At 40.9% G+C, this 22,856-nt stretch overlaps 1 protein-coding gene and 1 non-coding gene across 2 annotated transcripts; both read left to right on the top strand.

Moving 5' to 3' along the window:
* Positions 1-8,991: 8,991 nt before the first annotated feature.
* On the top strand, positions 8,992-22,565 carry LOC115210897 (proteasome assembly chaperone 1). The gene is made up of 6 exons (XM_029779670.2): positions 8,992-9,140; positions 11,138-11,238; positions 12,597-12,781; positions 14,897-15,101; positions 21,626-21,762; positions 22,463-22,565. Exons 1-6 carry the CDS (start codon positions 9,040-9,042, stop codon positions 22,535-22,537), a joined length of 804 nt encoding a protein of 267 aa, XP_029635530.1. The 5' UTR covers positions 8,992-9,039; the 3' UTR covers positions 22,538-22,565.
* Positions 11,396-11,514, top strand: LOC115211221. Its single transcript, XR_003881542.1, has one exon. It is a non-coding gene; the product is annotated as a 5S ribosomal RNA (ribosomal RNA).
* Positions 22,566-22,856: the final 291 nt, after the last annotated feature.

Below are 22,856 nucleotides of genomic sequence, written 5' to 3'. Positions count from 1 at the left end.
ATCGACTAGTACCCCTCCCCCAAAATTTCAGATCTTGTGCCTATCGTAGAAAAGGATACTTGCAAGAAGTGAGATGTATTGTGTTAGGGAAAAATTTTGGCTGCCTTTAACAATACTGGTAAATGGGATTATGAAATGAAAGGCCTAAAATATGAAGGACTTAGGGCGGGAGCGGGGAGGTAGAATAATGGTAGTAAATGGTACCATCAGTAGGTATTAGATGTCAATGTTTTGTTGCTCGATCTGCAATGTCCTGCATCGCAGACATTGAAGTTGTGTGTGTGTGTGTGTGGTGTGTGTGTGTGTGTGTGTGTGTGTGGTGTGTGTGTGTGTGTGTGAGAGTGCGTGTGTGTGTGTGCTTATCATCCCACCATCGCTTGACAACCGATGTTGGTGTGTTTACGTCCCCGTAACTTATCGGTTCGGCAAAAGAAACCGATAGAATAATTACTAGACTTACAAGGAATAAGTCCTGGGGGGTCGATTTGTTCGACTAAAGGCGGCGCTCCAGCATGGCCGCAGTCAAATGACCGAAACAAGTGAAATAATAAAAGAATATTATATATATATATATATACACACACACACATATATATATATATATATATACATATACATATATACATACATATATACATATATATGCATATATGCATATATACATAAATATATGTACATACCTACATATATATATGTATATACCTGCATATATGGGTACAGGACATCAAAAAAACGTAGACAAATGAGAAACGAGAACATAAAAAACAAAAACATAGAAAACGAACATTTTTTTGCACAACGAAAGAAACAAACAGAGAAAGGAGACAGGCAACATAAAGAACATTCCCTTCATCAGTTGTCCCCTGTTTTATCTACTCCGCGTTTCAAAGGTAGGGACATACACACATATGTATGTATGTATGTATGTATGTATGTATGTATGTATGTATGAATGTATGTATGTATGTATGCATGTATGTATGTACGTATGTATGTATGTATGTATGTATGTATGTATGTATGTATGTATTGTACGTGTGTGTTTGATTAAGTCGTCTGTACTTTAGAATTCACTGACGCAGATAATATCAGTTATAAAATCTTGAAGGATAAAAATAATATCGTCTAAATTAACTGAATGAAAAGATTATCGCGGCTACGTTACACGCCGACATTAACACCTTATTAGTTCTTTTACGCTAAGTCTGTGCGTGTGTGTGCGCGCGCGTGTGTGTGTGTGTGTGTGTAATTCATATAGAATTAAATTATAAGCACGTGTGTTTAATCATGCTGTATATATTAATATGATATTTCTGTTGATATGTAAGCAAACCAGCATTTGTTGTGTAACTCTCTCGTCTGCTCGTGTGTGATAAACCGGTAGACGTATCCAGTGTGGCTGAGTTGAACATTATCATACAGACAGACCCGGACCACCAGCTAACTCACAAAATATCCCTTAACATTGACTACCGTGGGCTGTTGTCGAACGAAGCAGTATCGGATTCACAGGGCGAGAAAAAACAGAGTCTGTTAAGGCCTGCGTCGACGGAAACCAGTTCGTCCGTTAAATAAGATAAGACTATGTACTGTAGGAAGAGATCTGACGTTCCGGACAATATTTCTCGGCGTTTTTTGTTTGTTTTTTTTTACCTCATTATTCTTCACGGAATCTCATTATTGGTTCTTTTCATGTCACCATATACAGAAATTGCCAGCTTTTCGTTTGTTTCGTTTTCATTATTTGTTGAGCCTATTCCGCCGAGGTCGACTTTGCCTTTCATTCTTTCGGGGTCGATAAATTAAGTACCAGTTGCGTACTGGGGTCGATCTAGTCAACTGGCTCCTTCCCCAAAAGTTTCGGGCCTTGTGCCTAAAGTAGAAAAGACTAAAAGGCGGCGAGCTGGCAGAAACGTTAGCACGCCGGCCGAAATGCTTAGCCGTATTTCGTCTGCCATTACGTTCTGAGTTCAAATTCTACCGAGGTTGACTTTGCCTTTCATCCTTACGGGGTCGATAAATTAAGTACCAGTTATGCACTGGGGTCGATATAATCGACTTAATCCGTTTGTCTGTCCCCTCTGTGTTTAGCCCCTTGTGGGTTGTCAAGAAATAGGTATTTCGTCTGTCTATACGTTCTGAGTTCAAATTCCGCCGAGGTCGACTATGCCTTTCATCCTATCGGGGTCGATTAAATAAGTACCAGTTATGCACTGGGGTCGATATAATCGACTTAATCCCTTTGTCTGTCCTTGTTTGTCCCCTGTATGTTTAGCCCCCTGTGGGCAATAAAGAAATAAGAATTGTTAGTAACGCCGGGCGAAATGCTTAGAGGTATTTCGTCTGTCTACGTTCTGAGTTCAAATTCCGTAGAAGTCGCCTATGTCTTTCTTCTTTTCGGGGTCGATAAAAGAAGTACCAGTTACGCACTGGTGTCAGTGCAATCGACTAGCCCCCTCCACCTCCCACTACCAAAAAATTTCAGGCCTTGTGCCTACAGTTGAAAAGATTATTATAGTTGTTTGTAAGGCGGCGAGTAATGCTTAGTGGCATTTCATCCGTTTTCACTTTCTGAGTCCAAATTTCGCCGAGGTCGACTTTGCCCTTCATCCCTTTCGCGGTCACTAAAATAGAAACATTCTGTCGGTCACGACGACGAGGGTCCCAGCTGATACGATCAACGGAACAGCTTGCTCGTGAAATTAACGTGCAAGTGGCTGAGCACTCCACAGACACGTGTGCCCTTAACGTAGTTGTCAGGGAGATTCAGTGTGACACTGAATTTCCGGCGACGCATTGTGTCCTTGAGCAAGACACTTTATTTCACGTTGCTCCAGTTCACTCATCTGGTAAAAATAAGTAGTACCTGTATTTCAAAGGGCCAGACAAGGACAAGTTGTACATCAGCAGTACTTTGGTAACTGCTAATTAGCTTGTTAATTAAATCTGTTGTAAAACAAGAGCAACAGCGGTAATATGAGATGCTCCACAGCAGCAGTGACGCAACAGACACAACACTTTCGGCAGCCGACAGTGTGTGTGTGTGTGTTACAATTGTTGTCCTATTGTTATGGTGTTCCTGTTGTGCCACTGTTGTTATCGCAGTGTTGTTGATATTGTTGTTAGCCAGCTGTTGTTGCACTGTTGTTATTTTCTTTGTACCAAAGTTGCTGCACTGCTGTTGTGCCGCTCCCGTTATTGTATTGCCGTTGTTGATGATGATGATGTTCCTGTGCTATTATTGGCTTATTTGTACTGTAGTTGTTAGTCAGCTATTGTTGTGCCGTTTTGTTGTATTACTCCTGGTGTTATGTTGCTATCAATGTAGTTGTTAGTCATCTCTTGTAGTTGCTATTATGCTATTATTGTCCGCCTGTTTACACAGTTGTGACACAGCCTATGACGTAATGTTGCTGTTGCGTCACTGGTCAGCTGTTGTTGTGTGTTTTTAACGGCTGCCGAAAGTGTTGTGTCTGTTGCGTCACTGCTGCTGTGGAGCATCTCATATTACCGCTGTTGCTCTTGTTTTACAACAGATTTAATTAACAAGCTAATTAGCAGTTACCAAAATACTGCTGATGTACAACTTGTCCTTGTCTGGCCCTTCTCTGTTGGAAAGGTAAAAAACTATCTCCAACCCAAATATGGAGCCGTTTGCTAACTTAAAAACTGTTATGACGTCACACAGTAAAACGAGACTAAACAAAGACTCTTAACCCTTCTTCTTCTTCTTCCTCTTCTCTTCTTCTTCTTCTTCTTCTTCTTCTTCTTCTTCTTTGTCTTTCTCTTTTTCTCGTCTTCTGACACGTTCTTATTCTTGCTGCTGTTGTTATCGTTGTTGATAATGCTGCTGCTGCTGCTGCTGCTGCTGCTACTGCTGCGACTGATAGTGATGATGACGGTGGTGGCAATGTTTGTAGTGGTGGTGGTGGTGGTGGTGGTAGTGGTGACGGCGGCGATGACCGTATTTTTACTAAAATCTCTGGCTCCTTATTTTCAATTTTTGCTGCTGCTACTGCTACTGTTGTTGTTAACAATGATGATGATGATGATGATGACGATAGGGGTGGCGGCGGCGGGGGGAATCTTTTTTTTCCCCAAAATTTCTGCTCCTGCTTTAAGTTGCTGTTGTTACTGTTCTTGAAGATGCTGAAGATGCTGATGATGATGATGATAATCGTGGTTGGGGGCTCCAAATGTCTGGTTCTGTTTTAAGTTGTTGTTGTTGGCGGTGGCGGTGGCACTTGGCTGCGTGTGGGTAGGTGGGAGGGTAATGAAGAGGTGTTTTTTATTTCTTTTATTTCTTTTATTTCTTTAGTATTTTTTTACAATATTATTCTTTTTGGTTTCGTTGTTGTTATTGTTATTGTTGCTGTATAACGATCGAAAAATAAAAAAAAAATAAAGCGAAAAAAAATCGAAGGGAGGCATTTACAACAAAAAGAATAAAAAGAAAAAGAAAAAGAAATTTTAAACAATGTGATGTTGTTGTTAAACCCTAGGTTAGCCAAGCAGGCCCAATGATCAAAGATATTCTAACCGTAACCTTTCGGCCCTTCTCACATACGCAGGGAAGCTAGAATCACATTATTCTTCAACATGTTCTTTCCTAAGATACTGGGGTGTAAATTGAGGAAGATTTAGCTGCTATTTCTAGCCGTTTAAGCTACCACAAAGAGGTTTCCTCGTTGACTCCCAATGAATGTGAGGATGATGTTGGTGTCTACCCCCCCCTCCCGGGACAGCCATTGACTCTGCTGTCCCCCGCCAGGCCCCCAAAGTTATGTAGGGACCCCCGTAGGTGCTGCCCCACTCATAAGTGCCGTTCCCTTAAAAGCGTTGCCCGGGAAGGGAACGCCCTTCCATCAAAAGCTACGCTATTGTGGTGGCGATGTAACGTTGTGGATGTTTCTGTAATTAATTCATCTGGTAATTAACAAATTCTTTATCACTAAAGATAATTTTGATTCTTTAAGGCGCAGGAGTGGCTGTGTGGTAAGTAGCTTGCTTACCAACCACATGGTTTCGGGTTCAGTCCCACTGCGTGGCGTGGAATCTTGGGCAAGTGTTTCTAATATAACCTCGAGCCGACCAAATCCTTGTGAGTGGATTTGGTAGACGGAAACTGAAAGAAGCCCTTCGTATATATATGTTTTTTCTATTTTCTCTCCTTGTTTTATTTCTGTGTCCCTTTCTATCGAAGAGCGTAGGTTCGATGCGTAAACGACTTTCTCACTTCCCAAGCGTTAAACTAATACATCTGTTTGTTGTTTACACACTCGTATTCGTCTTTTGTTTTTCTGTAAATTTTCACGAAGTGTATATACATATATATATATATAGGAGTGGCTGTGTGGTAAGTAGCTTGCTTACCAGCCACATGGTTACGGGTTCAGTCCCACTGTGTGACACCTTGGGCAAGTGTCTTTTACTATAGCCTCGGGCCGACCAAAGCCTTGTGAGTGGATTTGGTAGACGGAAACTGAAAGAAGCCCGTCGTATATATGTATATATATATATATGTGTGTGTGTGTGTGCGTGTGTGTTTGTGTGTCTGTGTTTGTCCCCCTAGTATTGCTTGACAACCGATGCTGGTGTGTTTATGTCCCCGTCACTTAGCGGTTCGGCAAAAGAGACCGATAGAATAAGTACTGGGCTTACAAAGAATAAGTCCCGGGGTCGAGTTGCTCGATTAAAGGTGGTGCTCCAGCATGGCCGCAGTCAAATGACTGAAACAAGTAAAAGAGTAAAAGAGTATATATATATATATATATATATATATATATATATATATATATATATATATATATATATCAGATATATATGTATGCTATTAAGGTTCTCATTTTGTTAAATAAATAAATAATTCAACATTCTAATATCCGAAAGTTGAACAAACTAAATTTGTTTCTCCATTTTCTTATTTGTATATATATATATATGTGTGTGTGTGTGTGTGTGTGTGTGTGTGTGTGTGTGTGTGTGTGGTGTGTGTGTGTGTGTGTGTGTGTGTGTGTGTGCGTGTGTGTGTGTGTGTGGCTTGGTTGAGTTAGTATCGTTTGGAGTTCATGAAGTTGTGGGTGTTTCTATCTCTAACAATATTCTTACACACACACACACACACACTATATATGCGCAGGAGTAGCTGTGTTGTAAGTAGCTCGCTTCTTACTAACCACATGATTCCGGGTTCAGTCCCACTGCGTGACACCTTAGGCAAGTGTTTCTACTATATCCTCGGGCCGACCAAAGCCTTGTGAGTGAATTTGGTCGATGGAAACTGAAAGAAGCCCGTCGTATATCTGTATATATATATATATATATATATATATATATATATATGGGTGTTTGCGTGTCTGTGTTTGTCCCCTTCCCCCCACCAACATCGCTTGATGTGTTTACGTCCCCGTAACTTAGCGGTTCGACAAAATAGACCGATAGAATAAGTACTAGGGTTAGAAAGAATAAGTCCTGGGAGCGATTTGCTCGACTGAAGGCGGTGCTCCAGCATAGCCGCAATCAAAAGACTGAAACAAATAAAAAAAAGAAGAAAAACGTAATAGCCTGAGTCATTAGAATTCTTGAGGTTTCAGTGAGTTTAACAAATATCAACTTAACGTGGTCGTTTGCCTGCTAGAAACAACAGCCATATTTCCCTTAAATTACAAGATTTTAAAATTGGATGTAGGATACACAGAATGATGTAGCCCTAGATACACTATGCCTGAAGGAAAACTGGACCGCAACAGCTGGAATGTTTTAGATTCCGTTTAAATCGAGCAAACAACAACAACAACAACGGCAGCAGCAATAGCACAATAGACGCAGTAGTTTATTAATCCCATTTTTTCTCTGTTTCATCAAAGCTTCGCTCGAATGACTTTTCTTACAAATTGTCCTAATTTCTATATTCTGTTCTGTCGTATCTATGTACATTATCTTCTCTCTTTCTCTCTCCCCTGTCTCCTCATCCCCCCGCCCCCTCTCTCTCTCTCTCTTCCAGTTCTCTTTACATATCATTCTCTCTCTCTCTCTCGTCTCTCTTCATCTATATAAATCATTTTCTCTCTCTTCTCTTTTCATGCGCCATGCTTGTTTTACAGGCGTCAGCAATCACGAACCTCTGAAGATCCCTGAGTTTTCATACCTAACAACAGCAGTGGTTTCCCGTTTACCTACAGTTTACTCTGCCAATCTCTCCCTCGAAAGAGTCCATTGTAATGTCCGTAATTTCATGCGAGTCATGTTTAAGATGGCTAGCTGGCAGAATCGTTACCACGCCGGCAGGGCCGGCCCAAGGTACTGACAAGTCGGGCAGTCACCCGGGGTACCATGTGCTAGGTAGTGCCAAGGAGAGTGTGACAAAGGCAAGGAAATTTCCACAACCGTCTTTATTCTATTTGGTTAGAGCTGAGCTGGAGCTAAACAAGCAGCACCACCACCACCACCACCAACCACCACCACCACCACCACTGCAAACCACTGCCGCCGCCGTCGTTTCCTCTGCTACCACCACCAACAACAACCTCCCCTCATCCATTGCTCTTGATTCAACTGAAACGATTCCTAAACCATCTGTGTAAAGACATTGGCAGAAATTACCTCTGAAGATAGCCATAAGCTCGTTCAGGACAATAATAATACTAAGATACTTCATTGTCGTTAATTCCAGAATTAAAGGTATTGCGATAAATAAGGAATGTTTTGTTAATTCCAAAATGATATTTTCTCACACTGGAGATCGCCATTTAATTTTTCCATCAAAATGACGTTTATTTTCTTACCAGAAAATGTCGAGTTGTACTAAATCAAGATTAAATGAGAATATCCCACAAGGAACTTCTCTGTCAAATCTGTGAAATGTTACAGTAATGGAACAACGATATCTGAGATTTCTCCAGAATTTTTACCCATCTTACTACCACGAAGGAAACTCCGGTTGGAGTGAATTGACCAAAGCATCCACGATATTTAGTAACTGTTTCTTTACGTTCTGAATTCACATGTCAGTCAAGTTTCTTTTGGTCTTTCTGGACCGATTCAAGAAAGGACCAGTGAAATAGTGCTGGAGTCAATTTAATTTTCCAATAATACACTTTAAACGTAGAGGGAGTTTTTGTAGAGGTCTACAAAAAGAAAACCCCTCCAGTAAAAGAGCCGGAGATTTGACAGAAATTTCTTGCGGGATATTCTCATTTGATCTTGATTTAGTGCAACTCGACATTTTCTGGTAAGAAAATAAACGAATTACTTTGTGTTCGGCGATCCTTCGATATTTCTTTATTGCCCTCAAGGGGCTAAACATAGAAGGGACAGACAAAGGGATTAAGTCGATTACATCGACCTCAGTGCGTAACTGGTACTTATTTAATCGACCCCGAAAAAATGAAAGGCAAAGTTGACCTCGGCGGAATTTGAACTCAGAACGTAAAGACTGACGAAATGCCGCCAGAATGGCAGTGTAAGCAGACGATGCCATTCACCCTTTATTTCAACTAAGGCACTTTATCAATGTCATGAGGGGAGATTCTGTGGGTGAATGACATCGTCTACCAATACCGAAGGATTTCCCTGTGTTCTATCAAATCCCACCGTGTCCTTCTCTACTTAGGTTGCAAACTTAATCCGTTGCCCGGTTTAACTCTACCAGCTGGTCGCAAGGTGCTTTTATGGAATCCATTCACAGGTCTCTGGTTTGAGAATAACTTCCTTCCATCCACCCTCCCCAACACCATCATCATCACTTCCAAGCAGTGCAATTTGTTTCGCTTTGTCTGTCATATTACACGTTAAAAGTTCGAAAGGTCACCTTGGAAATACAACATGTCTTTGGGACTAGATCATCCAGTGTATTCATTTTTCTCTTCTATTTTTTAAGACGTTAGGGTGTTGCTTGAGGGCAATTTCACTGCTATTTCTAGCTGGTTTAGCGACCCTGGTAACTATCTCCCATTGTCTATTGGAAGGGAAGTAACTCTTACATTATGCAGAATCGCCGGAAGCGGTGTCAATTGTTTATTGTCCCTTCTCTCATTTAACATGGCGACATTCTTTGGTGAAGTTCTTCCAGTTTTTTCCCGGGCGACGGGCGACGACGACGATTTCGACGAAGATGAAGAGCAGGAAGTAGACTTAACGTGGTAAATTGGTGTTTCTTTCATTATCATTAGAACTACGTAGATGTGTATTCTCTGCCTTGTTGATGTTATTTACTAAACTAAATTAATGATACTGACACTTCAGATCATCCTACGATCTCAAAAAGAAAATGATAAACATGTTGAATAATGTAGTCCTAGATATTTAGTGTGGGATGTGCAAAAAGATAGGATAATCACAGCTGGGGTAATTTTGTAGGTACTACTAGCGAACAGTGGTCCCGGTGCGCGCATCCGCGCTAGCTAGTCGATTCTACAACGACTTTTTAACCCTAACCTTAGTTTGTTTATAAAAATAATTTATTTACTTAGTTTAAAAAATTATTTACTTTGTTCGAAAAATATTATTTAATTTTCTTTGATATGTATTCAGCCTTGAAATACAAACATACGCGGAAGTCGTTGTAGGATCGACTACTTACGACTAGCTAGCGCGAGTGCGCGCACCGGGACCACTGTTCGCTTGTGATACCAATTTTGTAAGCATAGCTAGGACTACCCAATAATTTGGTTGTGTATTAGAGTTGCAAACGAAGTACCGTGTCCCTACTAGCTATTAAGATACACAGTAACTGTTTCATTAAAATAGATCAACTGTAATTAACTGATTTATTGTTAAATGATGTAAAATTGAATCAATAAAAGATTGTCCGTCATAAACTGCGTTATTTTATATAATTAAAGCATTCAGAGACTTAGTTTTCCCCACCCACCCCACCTCAAGTTTGAGATTGTATTGTTGTGTATATTAAATGATGAATCACTGCCGGGTTACATAGTGTTATTTGGTTATCTCCCTTTATGTTCCGAGTTGAAATCCAGCTGGGTTTGGTTTTCCCCATTATTATCATCCTTTCAGAGCTGATAAGCTAAGGACAAATGAAACACTGGGATCGATGTACTCGACTATCCCTTTCCCCTCAAATTTCAGGCCTTGTGCCTATAGGGTACTACTCGAGAACAGTGGTCCCGGTGCGCGCACTCGGTTAGTCGCGCATCCGCGCTAGCTAGTCGTGACTAGTCGATCCCACAACGACTACCTAGCAAAGTAAATAAAACACAAAATAAATTTTTTTTTTTTACACTAAGTAAATGATTTTTGTAAAACAAAGTAAATAAAACGCAAAAACACAAAGTAAATCATTTTTTTAAACAAAATAACACAAAGACACAAAGGATCGACTAGTCATGACTAGCTGGCGCGAGTGCGCGCACTGGGACCACTGTTCTCAAGTAGTACCTGCTTATAGTAGAAAAGATTTTTCTGGGCATCGATAAAAAGTGAACCAGTTATTAATTCATTTCTTTAAGCTTACACAAAAGTTTTGATTTTGGTGACAGATTTTACATTTAGACGTTCTTGCAACCCTCCTCTGTTTTTCAGGTGAGGGAATTTATACAGCCACTACTTTATTAATGAAGTTGCAAAGACATCACAAAGTCTGTTACTCAGAGTTTCACATTCCCATTCTCCAACAAATGGGAACGTGAAACTCTGAGTAACAGTTTTTGTGATGTCTTTGCAGCTTTATTGATAAAGCATATTACTCTACCTCCTGTATTCGAGTACTATTTTATCCACCTTGTTTCATATTTATATGTTTACTCTGGTATATATATCATCATCATCATCATCATCATCGTGCTCTACAAGGTTACTTCTGGATATCCTTGTTGCTTATTTTGAAATTTTATGGATAATACCATACTAAATTCTGGTGCCTCAACTTAAGTACCATATTTATCTGAATCTAAATTTTTGCTGAACTCTTCTACCATATATATATATATTTCTTTATTGCCCACAGGGAGCTAAACACAGAGGGGACAACCAAGGACAGACAAAGTGGGTTAAGTCGATTACATTGACCCCAGTGCATAACTGGTACTTATTTAATCGACCCCGAAAGGATGAAAGGCAAAGTCGACATCAGGGACACACACACACTAACACACACAATGTCTCTTCTCTTTTGTAGGAAAACAAGTGTCCAGTGGTGTGAAGCAGCAGAGCGAAAACTCCAAGATAACAAGTTACCATGTTCTTTGTTGATAATTTCTGTTGGTCAAGTGGCATCAGGTAGAGTAATCTTGTGGTCATTTTAAACCCAGTTCATTCTGTAAAGAGGTTGGTGAGTGAATGGGGGCAACATTAGGTAGAGAGGGCCTTGTTAGTCTTACCGAGGACACGACAACTTTGCCAGTGCTGGTGATTTGATAAAATACACGTTAATATGGCTTACGGCCATATCACGTTGAAAGCACCGGTTCTCGTCTGATCACCGGAGTTAAGCAATGTCGAGCCTACTTAGTATTTAGATGGGTGACCACTTGGGAAACCTAGGTGCTGTAAGCGTCACACAATAGGCGCGGGAGTGGCTGTGTGATAAGTAGCTTGCTTACCAACCACATGGTTCCGGGTTCATTCCCACTGCATGGCACCTTGGGCAAGTGTCTTCTACTATAGCCTCGGGCCAACCAAAGCCTTGTGAGTGGATTTGGTAGGCGGAAACTGAAAGAACCCCTTCGTAAATATGTATGTGTATGTACATGTTTGTGTGTCTATGTTTGTCCCCCCAACATCGCTTGACAACCAATGGTGGTGTGTTTACGTCCCCGTAACTTTGTGGTTCGGCATTAGAGACCGATAGAATAAGTACTAGGCTTACAAAAAATAAGTCCTGGAATCAATTTGCTCGACTAAAGGCGGTGCTTCAGCATGGCCACAGTCAAATGACTGAGACAAGTAAAAGAGTAAAGAGTAATACGCTCTGTAAAGAAGTTGGCCATATGAATGGCATCCATCCATAGAAATGGTGCCAAATGTTGTGTTTACAAACCAAACAACTCCAAATAAGAACTGACTCAGATTGTTACTGCTTGTTTAACCATGACAGCATAAAACAACCGAAAAATGATTGTTTTGGTATGGAAATACAAATTTTATCCTGGGGGCTTCCACAGGTTTTCCAAGTGAGATTGGAGCAACCAATGTTGTTCTTCAACTATTACAAGTTGGCACCACCTGGAAAATACTGACAGGCTGCTTTTTTACATGCCAGTCCAATAGTGCCGCCTGGCTGGCATGTAAAAAGCACCATTTGAGTGTGGCCAATGCCAGCACTGGTGGAACGTAAAAAGCACCATTCAAGTGTAGTTGATGCTGGGGTGGTTGGCATTAGGAAGGGCATCCAGCTGTAGAATCTTTGCCAGAACAGATTGTAGCCTTGTGTGGCCTCCTGGTTTGCCAGTCCTCAGTCAAACCTGTCCAACCCATGCCAGCATGGAGAGCAGACGTTCAGTAAATTGAGTACCATTCAATTACTAGGATCAATATATAGGTAATCGATATGCCCACCCCCACCCCGCATACACACACACCTCAAAATGTATAGTCTTGCGCCCATTACTATTTATCATTTCTTCATATTTTTGTAGGTTTTTGCCAGGCGTATTTGTTAAAGGAAAGCCCCAAACCTGCTGGATGGCTGTCCACCTCTTTGACCACTGATGATTCAACACTTGATCATAATGCTGAAGTGTATCTCTGTGGGAAAGATGCTGTGTTTATTCAGTGCACAAAGGAAATATCACCAGAGCAATCATTCTGCTGGGTGCACAAGGTAGACAGTTCAATTCCGTCTTGTCTTCTCATATCCCTTCCTTCTTTCTTTTATCACTTTCTCCCCCCCCCCCACTCTCTCTCTCTCTCTCAACTTAAAATTATTTTTCATGTTCTCCAAGTTGCTGGACCTTACAAAACAGATGACAAAACACCACCAGAAATGTGCTTGGGTACAGCCCATAATGGTTTAGTTTAGAAGTTGGTTTCATCACCACAATGTTCCATGGGTGATTCCATTTCAAGGCAGCTTGATCAAGTGTCTCGTACCATAGTATCAGGTTCACCGATTATTTGTGCATGAAATTTATAGACTGGAACTGGTCAGAAACTCACCATAGTTATATATATATATATATATATATATATATATATATATATACATATATATATATACATGTGTATATATATATATATATGGAGATGCAATGGCCCAGGGGTTAGGGCAGCAGACTCACGGTCGTAGGATCGCAGTTTCGATTCCCAGACCGGGCGTTGTGAGTGTTTATTGAGAGAAAACACCTAAAAAGCTCCACGAGGCTCCAGCAGGGGTTGGTGGTGATCCCTGCTGTACTCTTTTGCCACAACTTTCTCTCACTCTTTCTTCAGTTGGCCTGCTCGCTTAGCCAGCGGGGTGACGTCATTTGAAGGCGAAAACAATGTGAAGCGCATTGTGACCAGCGATGTGTAGCAACATCTGATGGCCTGGTTGGTCACGGTGACGGTGATATATATATATGTATATATTGATTGAGCCTGGTGCAGCTGCTGGCTCACCCGTCCTCAGTCAAACCATCTAACCCATGCCAGCATGGAAAGCCGGACGTTAAACGATGATGATAATGATGATATATTTTGATTGGTTGATTGATTGGTGATCAGTTTCCATCTATATGTAAGACACTTGTATCCACAATGTAATCCTCAGACAATGTCAACATAACACAGTGTGTGTATGACAAGACTGTACTTTTTTAATTTAGAGACAGAATCTATCTGCTGGGCTTCTATGCAGTTTCCATTTCCCCAGTTTCATTCACATGATTTGGATTAATCTGTGATTATAGAAAATGACATTGTTTCAAGATGCTATGAAGTACAATCAAACCCAAGACTTTGTAGTTCCAAAGCAAATGTGTTAACCTGGTGCATATTTGATCGCGTGTCTGAAGACGCAGAACCCACCGAGCAGCAGCCATCATGCCAAGTTCACTGTGTAGAACATTTTCAACTCTCTTACATGGTGAGCCAATAGCTTTGGCTTTCATCCATCACCATGTGGTGAACATGATCAGTGGTGCCAGTTGCAGGATGTCCAGACCCTGGGTTATCTTCAAGACTCTCCCTTCCCCTCCTAAATTCATCATCATCATCATCGTTTAACGTCTGTTTTCCATGCTAGCATGGGTTGGACAGTTCGACCGGGGTCTGGAAAGCCAGGAGGCTGCACCAGGCTCCAGTCTGATCTGGCAGAGTTTCTACAGCTGGATGCCCTTCCTAATGCCAACCACTCCGTGAGTGTAGTGGGTGCTTTTTATGTGCCACCGGCTCAGGTGCCAGGGCAGGCTGGCAACGGCCACGATCAGTTGATGCTTTTTACGTGCCACTGGTACTGGTATCACAACGACAATTTTCATTGATTTTTTGATTCAGCTGTCCAATTTTTCACCATTGATAAAGGTGGGACATCGGCCCTTAATGTAGCAGCCATGCCAGCATGAAAGTCCTTGGGGGCTAACCCTTTTTCCTACAGGTACTTCATAACACCACAATGCCAAATTTTTTTGTCCATTTTCAAGAGAAGTCACTACTAGTTACTTTTGCTGTCTTCTTTGAACAGTCAGGTGTCAGTTTACCTGGGAAGAAACAATTAGGTTATTAATAAGTAGAGTTGGAATTAATGCACACAAGATTTCTCACCTCTAACATCACTCATTATGAACTTCTCAGCCTACCTTTATATAAATCTGCTGTGATCTGAAATCAGCCCTTCAAAAGAACAAAATAAACACGTCCCATCAAATGCTAACTTCTAAGACTAAATAGGTTTTGACCCACTTAACTTGCATAAAATCTATTTTTCATTGTTGCTTCTTGTTTCTGAAATTCTTTGCAGGTCTTTGATTCTCTCCAGATGAACTCCACTGAAGTGTTTGTTCTCACTTCAGCGCCAGCCAGTGACTTCCGAACTGAAGCCTCTCTTTCTCAATTAACCGTACCATTTCTTCGTACTTTAAGAAGTTCCAGTACATGCTGTTTGCAGAGACCGCCTTGTCCTTACCTTGAACAACCAAATCTTATTTCTTCTCTCTCAGCACAAAGTTAGTTTAATGGATTCTTTTATTTACTACTTTTCATCTATATCTTGTGTGTGTGTATAACGATGAAATTAAATAGAAAGATACATTTGACAATCCAATAATTGATTTATATTATAACATAATATACTATGAATCTATCTTTAACTCTTTAGTATTCAGATTATTTTCTCAAGTGTAATGCTTATTTATTGATGTTGATTTAAATAACTCAGGCATTATCTTGTAGCTTTGAGATTTTGATGATGTTATTGTTTATTTTTAGCATGGCATTGTAGGATTAATGTAGGAGGCTGGATCCAGTCAGTTTGAATGTAAAACAGGTAGAATATTTTGGGCCGGCTATGGCCTATTTAAATGCCAAAGGGTTAAACTCGGCCTATGAAGAGACTTATATATATAAGGGAATTGTTTATATATCAAAAAATGTATATAAGTGAAAACAAATTGTTGGCATATTCTGTTGTGCCTGGGGAGAGTCATTTACTTTTTGTACCTTATAATTTAACACACTCACCGGTAAAATTTCCTCTTATTTCTTATTTTTATTTTCCTGAAATTTTTGTTTAGTTTTGAACCTTTGCAAACCAAATCCAAAAACGAAAATTGTTGGCATTTTGATGTTTTCACAATTGTTTATGTTATCTTATATTATGTTGTTTTATAATATAAATAAATTTCTGGATTGTCAATTATATCTCTCTATTTAATTTATTGCTTGTAATTTGAATTGTACTCCTATTTATGTGATGTTCAACCGATGTACCAGTCAATTGAATGTTTTACATACTCCTTTGAAGGAATTTTTTCCTTAGTTTGTTAATATATATATATTCATGCCAGCATAGAAGGCAAACGTTAAGCGATAATGATATATATATATGATTGATTGATTGATTCTAGTTTCAGCTTATGAGCTGTGGCCATGCTGGGGCACCGCCATTTGGTGTTGCTACTTGGTTTCACTTCATGAAGGCTTTCTAGCAACTGCTATTTGGTGCATGAGAGAGTTCGATGCAGCTGCCCTCATCTGCCCCTCCTGTCGTGAAGTTGGTTCATCTGGGACACCTGACAGGAAGAGATCCAGCTTCATTTTAAAGACATCTGTATCCACCCCATGCAGGTCTCTTAGGTTCTTCGGGAGGATATTGAAGAGCTGTGGGCCTCGGAAGCCCAGGCTATCACAGAATCTTGTCCTACATCTTAATGGCAAGTTTGGAGTCCTAGGCACCACGCAGTGGCGCCCAGTTCTGGCATTTGCGTAACTCTCGATGCCAAAGTTCAGGACACTTCCCTCCAGGATCTTCCAGATGTATATTATGGCATATCTTTCCCGCCTACGCTCCAGGGAATATAATTTTAATCTCTTGAGTCTTTCCCAGTAGCTTACATTCTGCATAGAGGCTATCTTCTTCGTGTAGCTGCGTTGGATCGCCTCGAGCTCTGTGATCAACTTGACACTGGATGGTGACCATAACTGAGAGCAGTAGTCAAAGTGGCTTAGGACAAGTGTCCTCCAGAGGACCATCATGGTTTCTTGTTCTCTTGTTCTAAAGGTTCTGAGGATCCATCCGGCAGTCGTCTATATTTCATTGCCAATTTAGCAACATGTACGCGAAAGGTCGCGTCATCACTCATGTAAATACCTAGGTCACGCACTGATTGTGCCTCTGGGATTGCTATTCCTCGGGTCCAGTGTATTCATTGGGTATTGCATTTAGTTTTGCATGCTGATAGTATAGAGCTTGAAACTTTTCAGCATTGAACTGCATGCTATTCTTTTCGGCCCACTTGTATATTTGTCTAGCTCACATTGCAGGTGTTTAGTGTCCTCAGGTTCTGTATTGCCTGTGAAACTTTTGTATCATCTGCATAACTTGTGATCGTGGCTCTCTGCGTGGCTGAGGGCATGTCTGAGAGGGCCATTATGAACAGTAGTGGTCCCAGAACAGTGCCCTGCGGAACACCGCTCACTATTTGCGTGTTAATGGAAGTGGCCCCATTGGCCACTACCACCTGACTTCTATCTTTCAGAAAGTCATGAAGCCATTCTCCCAGTTTTCCAACTATGTTGAGATCACGCAGTTTGTGGCATATCATTCCATGATCGACTTTATCAAAGGCCTTTGCAAAGTCGAGATATATCACTTCCACATTTGAGTGGTTGAGCAGCCGTTTCAGCACCCAGTCATAGTGTTGTAGGAGTTGAGTTAAACAGCTTCTCCTTGGTCGGAAACCATGTTGGGTGTCGGGCAGCAAGTCATTTTCTTCAAGGAAGGTGATCAGCTTCCTTCTGACTATTCGTTCCATGACCTTGCTGATGTGTGAGGTCAGAGAGATAGGTCTATAGTTCTTGGCTTCCGCTCTGCTACCTCCTTTATGAATGGGGCATATTTTACCTTCCTTCAGTTTTCTTGGAAGTTTGCCAGCTGCAAGGAAGCTCTGAAAGAGGAACTGCAGTGGTCTTGCTAGGACTCTCTTACATGCTTTTAGGAGGATTGCCGGGAATCCATCGGGGCCAGTAGCTGAGTCTGTTTTCATTCATCTATAGCCATGATTACATCGTCTTCCTTTATATCGATGTAATCTATCGTCGCCGCCTCCGATTTATATCTGCAGTGGTAAAAAAGTCAGTTGGATTGGTGATTTGGAGATGCCCAAGGGGTGGAGTGAAAACACTCTTGAATTGCTCATTCAGTATTTCACTTACCCTCATTGGTTTTCCTGTAAGTGTGCCATCCTTTTCGAGGAGTGGCCCTATTCTACAGTGCACCGTAGCTGTTTCTTTGGCATACCTGTAGAAAGCTCTGGGGTTAGATTTTATGTTGTCTATAGCCCAGGCTTCTTTGTCTGCTCTTTCCTTTTCATGGGAGAGTTGCAGACATTTTTCGATTTCCAACAATTTATTTTTAGAGGGGGACTTTTCACTGCTTTCAATCTGTTTGTTTAGGCGATTTGAAAATTTTGTACGCCGTCTCATTAGAATTTTCCTCTCTCTGGGGATTTTGTTCTTGTGTACAGTGGCCTTTCTCTCTGGGACACATTTGTAGCATATGGCTTGCATTACAGACATGAATTGTTGAAGTTTCACGTCGATGTCTGGCGAGGAGAGACATTTAGGCCAGTTTTGTTTGAGGATCTCTTTCTCAATTTGTTTCCAGTTTGCCTTATGGTAGTTCAAGCTGGAAAGATTCTGGGGGTTTCTTGTAGGCTGCTCTCTTTTGGCCCGTACATGGTCAGCTCTATCATGTTGTGATCCGAGAGTAGTGTCGGTGTCACTTTCACATTATGGATGAGATCCATGTCATTTGTGAAGCAGATCCAGTGTGTTACCTGCCCTGGTTGGTTGGAGTATTACCTGCTCCATGTACAGGGTGTTGATGAGGTTCAGGAGGGACCTCGCCTGTCCTCGTTCACATCTTGTCATTCCTGGGAGAGAAAGGCCCTCGGGCCATCTGACATTTGGCAGATTGAAGTCTCCCATAAGAAGTACACTTATGTGTTGTTCTAATGTGGTTAGAACTTTTTCTATTTTTATAAGGCAGTCTTCAAACTTGCCCACATGGCTTGGGGCATCTGGAGGGCGATATGTAGCACACACAACTACATCAAGTTGCCTAATATGTAAATTAGTGTGTCACACACCGAGTTTGAGTATGACAAGAGGACCTGGGGTGTGAGGTCCTCACGGATGTACATAGCAACACCTCCATGACTCCTTTCTTTCCTGTCGGTCCGTAGTACAGCATACTGTGGTATGTGTAACTCCGCATCTGCTATATCCGGTTTCAGGTGCGTTTCCGTTAGTGCTATGCATAAGGCTTGATTGCATGCAACAAAATCTCTCAGGAACGGGATTTTTGTCCTGTTACTGAGTGTTTGCAGTCCTCTGTTCAGTAGGAGCATCGAGGTGAGGTGTACGTTGTTGCCGGTGGTGTCCATCCTGGGTCTGTTTGCTGTGGTGGTGGTCTGGTATTTAGTGGGTAGTCCCACCTGCGGGCTTGGGTTTGATGAAGCCAGGTCAGCTGCTGTACAATCTTTCGACAACATCATGTTGGTGGTTTGTGGCACGCACAACATCTGCGTACCTCCGCTTTGGGGCAAGTGGTGCGTGGTCCATCCCTTTTCCTTGTGTTGATGGTTTGTCCATCTTCCTCGTGTCTCTGTGGCAGGGTCCCCGATGTGCAAAGCGGCAGCCTGCACCTTCCTTTCTATGCCAGCAGGAACCTCTCAGGTAGAACCTACACACCCGTGTGTGCTGTTTGTTTCCATCTTTTGCGGTTCCACTTCTATTCCTGGTTTTTTCACCCTTTGGTCCTGCTTGAGCTTTTCCTTTAGCTCTACCAGCCCTTCTTTTAGTTCTTCCTCCTCCCTCTACCTCTTCACCGGGTTCTCCGTCTCCATGGCCTTTGCTGCCGGTTGGAGAACTTGTACCTGGGTTCACTTCCCGGGCAGGTTTCTCATTCAAAACCTCCTCCCGGGCATCCACCAGGTGGGGGTGACTTCTTTCATCGTCTCCATTCTTGTCATCTTTGCCCCGCTCGTTCTCAAAGATGGCATCAAGTGCGCCAATGTGCGACCGTATAAGCGCATATGAGCGCACGAATTCCCGTCTCTTTCGCTCCATCTGAGCCGCTGTCCTCTTGTAGCCTTTGCTCTTCAGCGCAGCCGCAATCACCTCGCTAGGGCTATCTCCGCCGGCGCACTTCCATGCTCGTACGAATAAATCCAGTTCGTCAGGTCTCCATGCTCTGGACATGCTGGATGATCTGTCTATTTGTTTATCTATCTAATAATGTTCGAGAGAAGACAAGAAGATATTTAATCTTAAGGCTAATTATGGGATAGAGTATTATTAATATTAACAATATTAAAGTTTGTGGGTAAAAACGTTATTTAATCTTAGGCTAATTAGGAGATAGAGTATCTGAAAATATGTTAACAATATTACAATTATATTAAAGTGTGGGTAATAATCGTTATTTAATCTTGAGGCTAATTAGAAGATAGAGTATTCAAAAAAAAATATTAAAGTGTGGGTAAAAACGTTATTTAATCTTAAGGCTAATTAGAGGATAGAGTATCTGAAAATATATTAACAAATATTTAAAATGTGGGTAAAAAGGCTAATTAGAAAGATATTAGAGTGTGGGTAAAAAACGTTGTTTATTCTTAAGGCTAATTAGAAGATAGAGTATCTGAAAAATTATTAACAATGTTAAACAATATTAAACAGTATTAAACGTTATTTAATCTTAAGGCTAATTAGAAGATGGAGTATCTGAAAGAGGGGAAAGATTAGTTATCTATATAAAGTTCGTGAAAGTTCACGTCCATGCATATATACGCATACATATATACATACACGCACACACACATACATACACGTGCACACACATACACATATACACAGACGGGGAGAGAAGGAAGGTGGAAAAAGAAAGAAAATGAGTGAAAATATATTAAAATATATATATATTTTAAAGTGTGAAGAAAGGGTTATTTAATTCTGAAGCCAATTTCTGCCTTCGAGACAGTTATTTAAATGTAAACAAAAATGGCGATCGTAAACTTTAACGGAGATGTGGGCTTCAGTTAAATGGGATAAAAATAGGATAATAAACAAAATATGAAATAGAAGATGAAAGTGATACTTAATCCAACGATGTGGTCTGGATATTTTCTGGTTTACGGGGTTATTTTCCAGGAGATGTTTCTTAAGTTAACTTCAGTGGATTTTTTTCCACCATGTGCGTTTTCAGTGAAAAGAAAAAATTATTACTGTATTTGGCTTCAGGCAAAATATATTACGTTTTTGATTAATATATTTGTAGCCAAAGTGTTGTAGTGGGCTTTATGAGTTGAATTTGTGACTTTCAGTAGATTATTTCACCGATTTATATATATATATATCATCATCATCATCATCATCATTTAACATCCACCTTCCATGCTAGCAGGTATGGTACGGTTTGACAAGAGCCGGCCAGGCAGAAGCCTGCACCAGACTTCTGTGGCTATTTTGGCAGGATTTTTACATCTGGTTTCCCTTCCAAACGCCAAACACTCAGATGAGTGGACTAAGTGCTTTTTAAGTGGCACAAGCACTGACAGTGTCATGACCAAAAGTCATGCACCAAAACATTTGATGTTTTATTTATATTATCATTTTTCAATTTTAGTAAAATTGAAGCATGTCTTTCACTATTCCAGAGCATATTGAACGTACTTTTTGTGCATGACTTTTGGCCCACTCTGCATATATATATATACATATATATTGGCGTTAGGAAGGGCATCCAGCCGTAGAAACACTGCCAGATCAGACTGAGCCTGATGCAGCCTTCTGGCTTCACAGACCCCAGTTGAACCGTCCAACCCATGCTAGCATGGAAAGCGGACGCTAAATGATGATGATGATGATACATATATATTGTTATTGTTAATTTTGTTGTACAGAATAAATACAGTCTTAAATTTTTTTCCAATTCCTATTCTATATTATTTCTTGTTTTCTTTTCATCCAGTTCTGACCTACTGCCAAATCTTTAGAATTCTTGCCCAGTTATTTGTCTGCTATTGTGAGTCTATACACATCGATTCCACTACAATCAAAGCGTTTTCACCTCTTCTCAAACTTGATAAATTTGTATCCATCACTCAGGTAAGAATTGATTTTGTCTTTTTTATTGACACAAACAATGGCAGGATTCTTCATTTACACAACCTTATTGTTTATACAAGCGTTGTTTCTTTTATTGTCAAAAGATTATTATCATCATCATCATCGTTTAACATCTGTTTTCCATGATAGCATGGGTTGGACGGTTCGACCAGGGTCTGGGAAGCCAGGAGGCTGCACCAGGCTCCAGTCTAATCTGGCAATGTTTCTACAGCTGGATGCCCTTCCTAACGCCAACCACCCCATGAGTGTAGTGGGTGCTTTTTATGTGCCAGGGGAGGCTGGAACGGCCACAGTTGGTTGGTGCTTTTTACATGCCACTGGCACGGGTGCCAGGGGAGGCTGACAACAGTCACGATCAGTTGGTGCTTTTTACGTGCCACTGGCACAGAAGCCAGTCAAGGCAGCACTGGCATCGGCCACGTATGGATGGTACATTTTACGTGCCACCGGCACAGGTATCACAACTACAATTTCCATTTGATTTTTTGATGTTGATGGTGATGTACTTGACTCAATAGCTCTCGGTAAATTCATTGCTGAAAATTTATGTCCATTAGTCAAGGTAAACATTTCATTTCTCTTCTGTATATGTTTCTGATGTTTCTAGTCCAAAACCTCTTCATTAAATTCTTTATTGAGATTTTTCTCTTGATTAATATTCTTTTTTCCCCTTTTCCAGAATGAAACTTTTGCAAGTGCAGCTATCAAGAAATTCGTGGATCTTCATTCTCCTTCAAATTCCCTTTACTTATAACTTGAAATAATAAAGTATTTAAAATTTGCCATGTGTTATTATTATTTCTGTGTGTGTCCCCACCCTGTCGCCATTTTGATTTCTACATGGACCTAAGCATGGTGAGGACAAGCAGTTGATAGAATTAACCTCTGTGTTTAACTGGTCCTTTATTTTGTCAACCCTGGTAGAGTGAAAGATTAACTCTTTAGTATTTATACCAGTCAGATCCAGCCTCTCACACCTGCCCTACAATGTGATGAGAAATGTATCCAATACAACAACTCTAAACATTCAGCACAATGGTTGGACAAAGATAAGCCACCAAAACACAGTCCAA

Source organism: Octopus sinensis, linkage group LG4, assembly GCF_006345805.1.
Source record: "Octopus sinensis linkage group LG4, ASM634580v1, whole genome shotgun sequence".
Classification (NCBI taxonomy): domain Eukaryota; kingdom Metazoa; phylum Mollusca; class Cephalopoda; order Octopoda; family Octopodidae; genus Octopus; species Octopus sinensis.
Note: the sequence above shows the minus strand (reverse complement) of the source record. Positions and strands in the feature narration are given on the sequence as shown.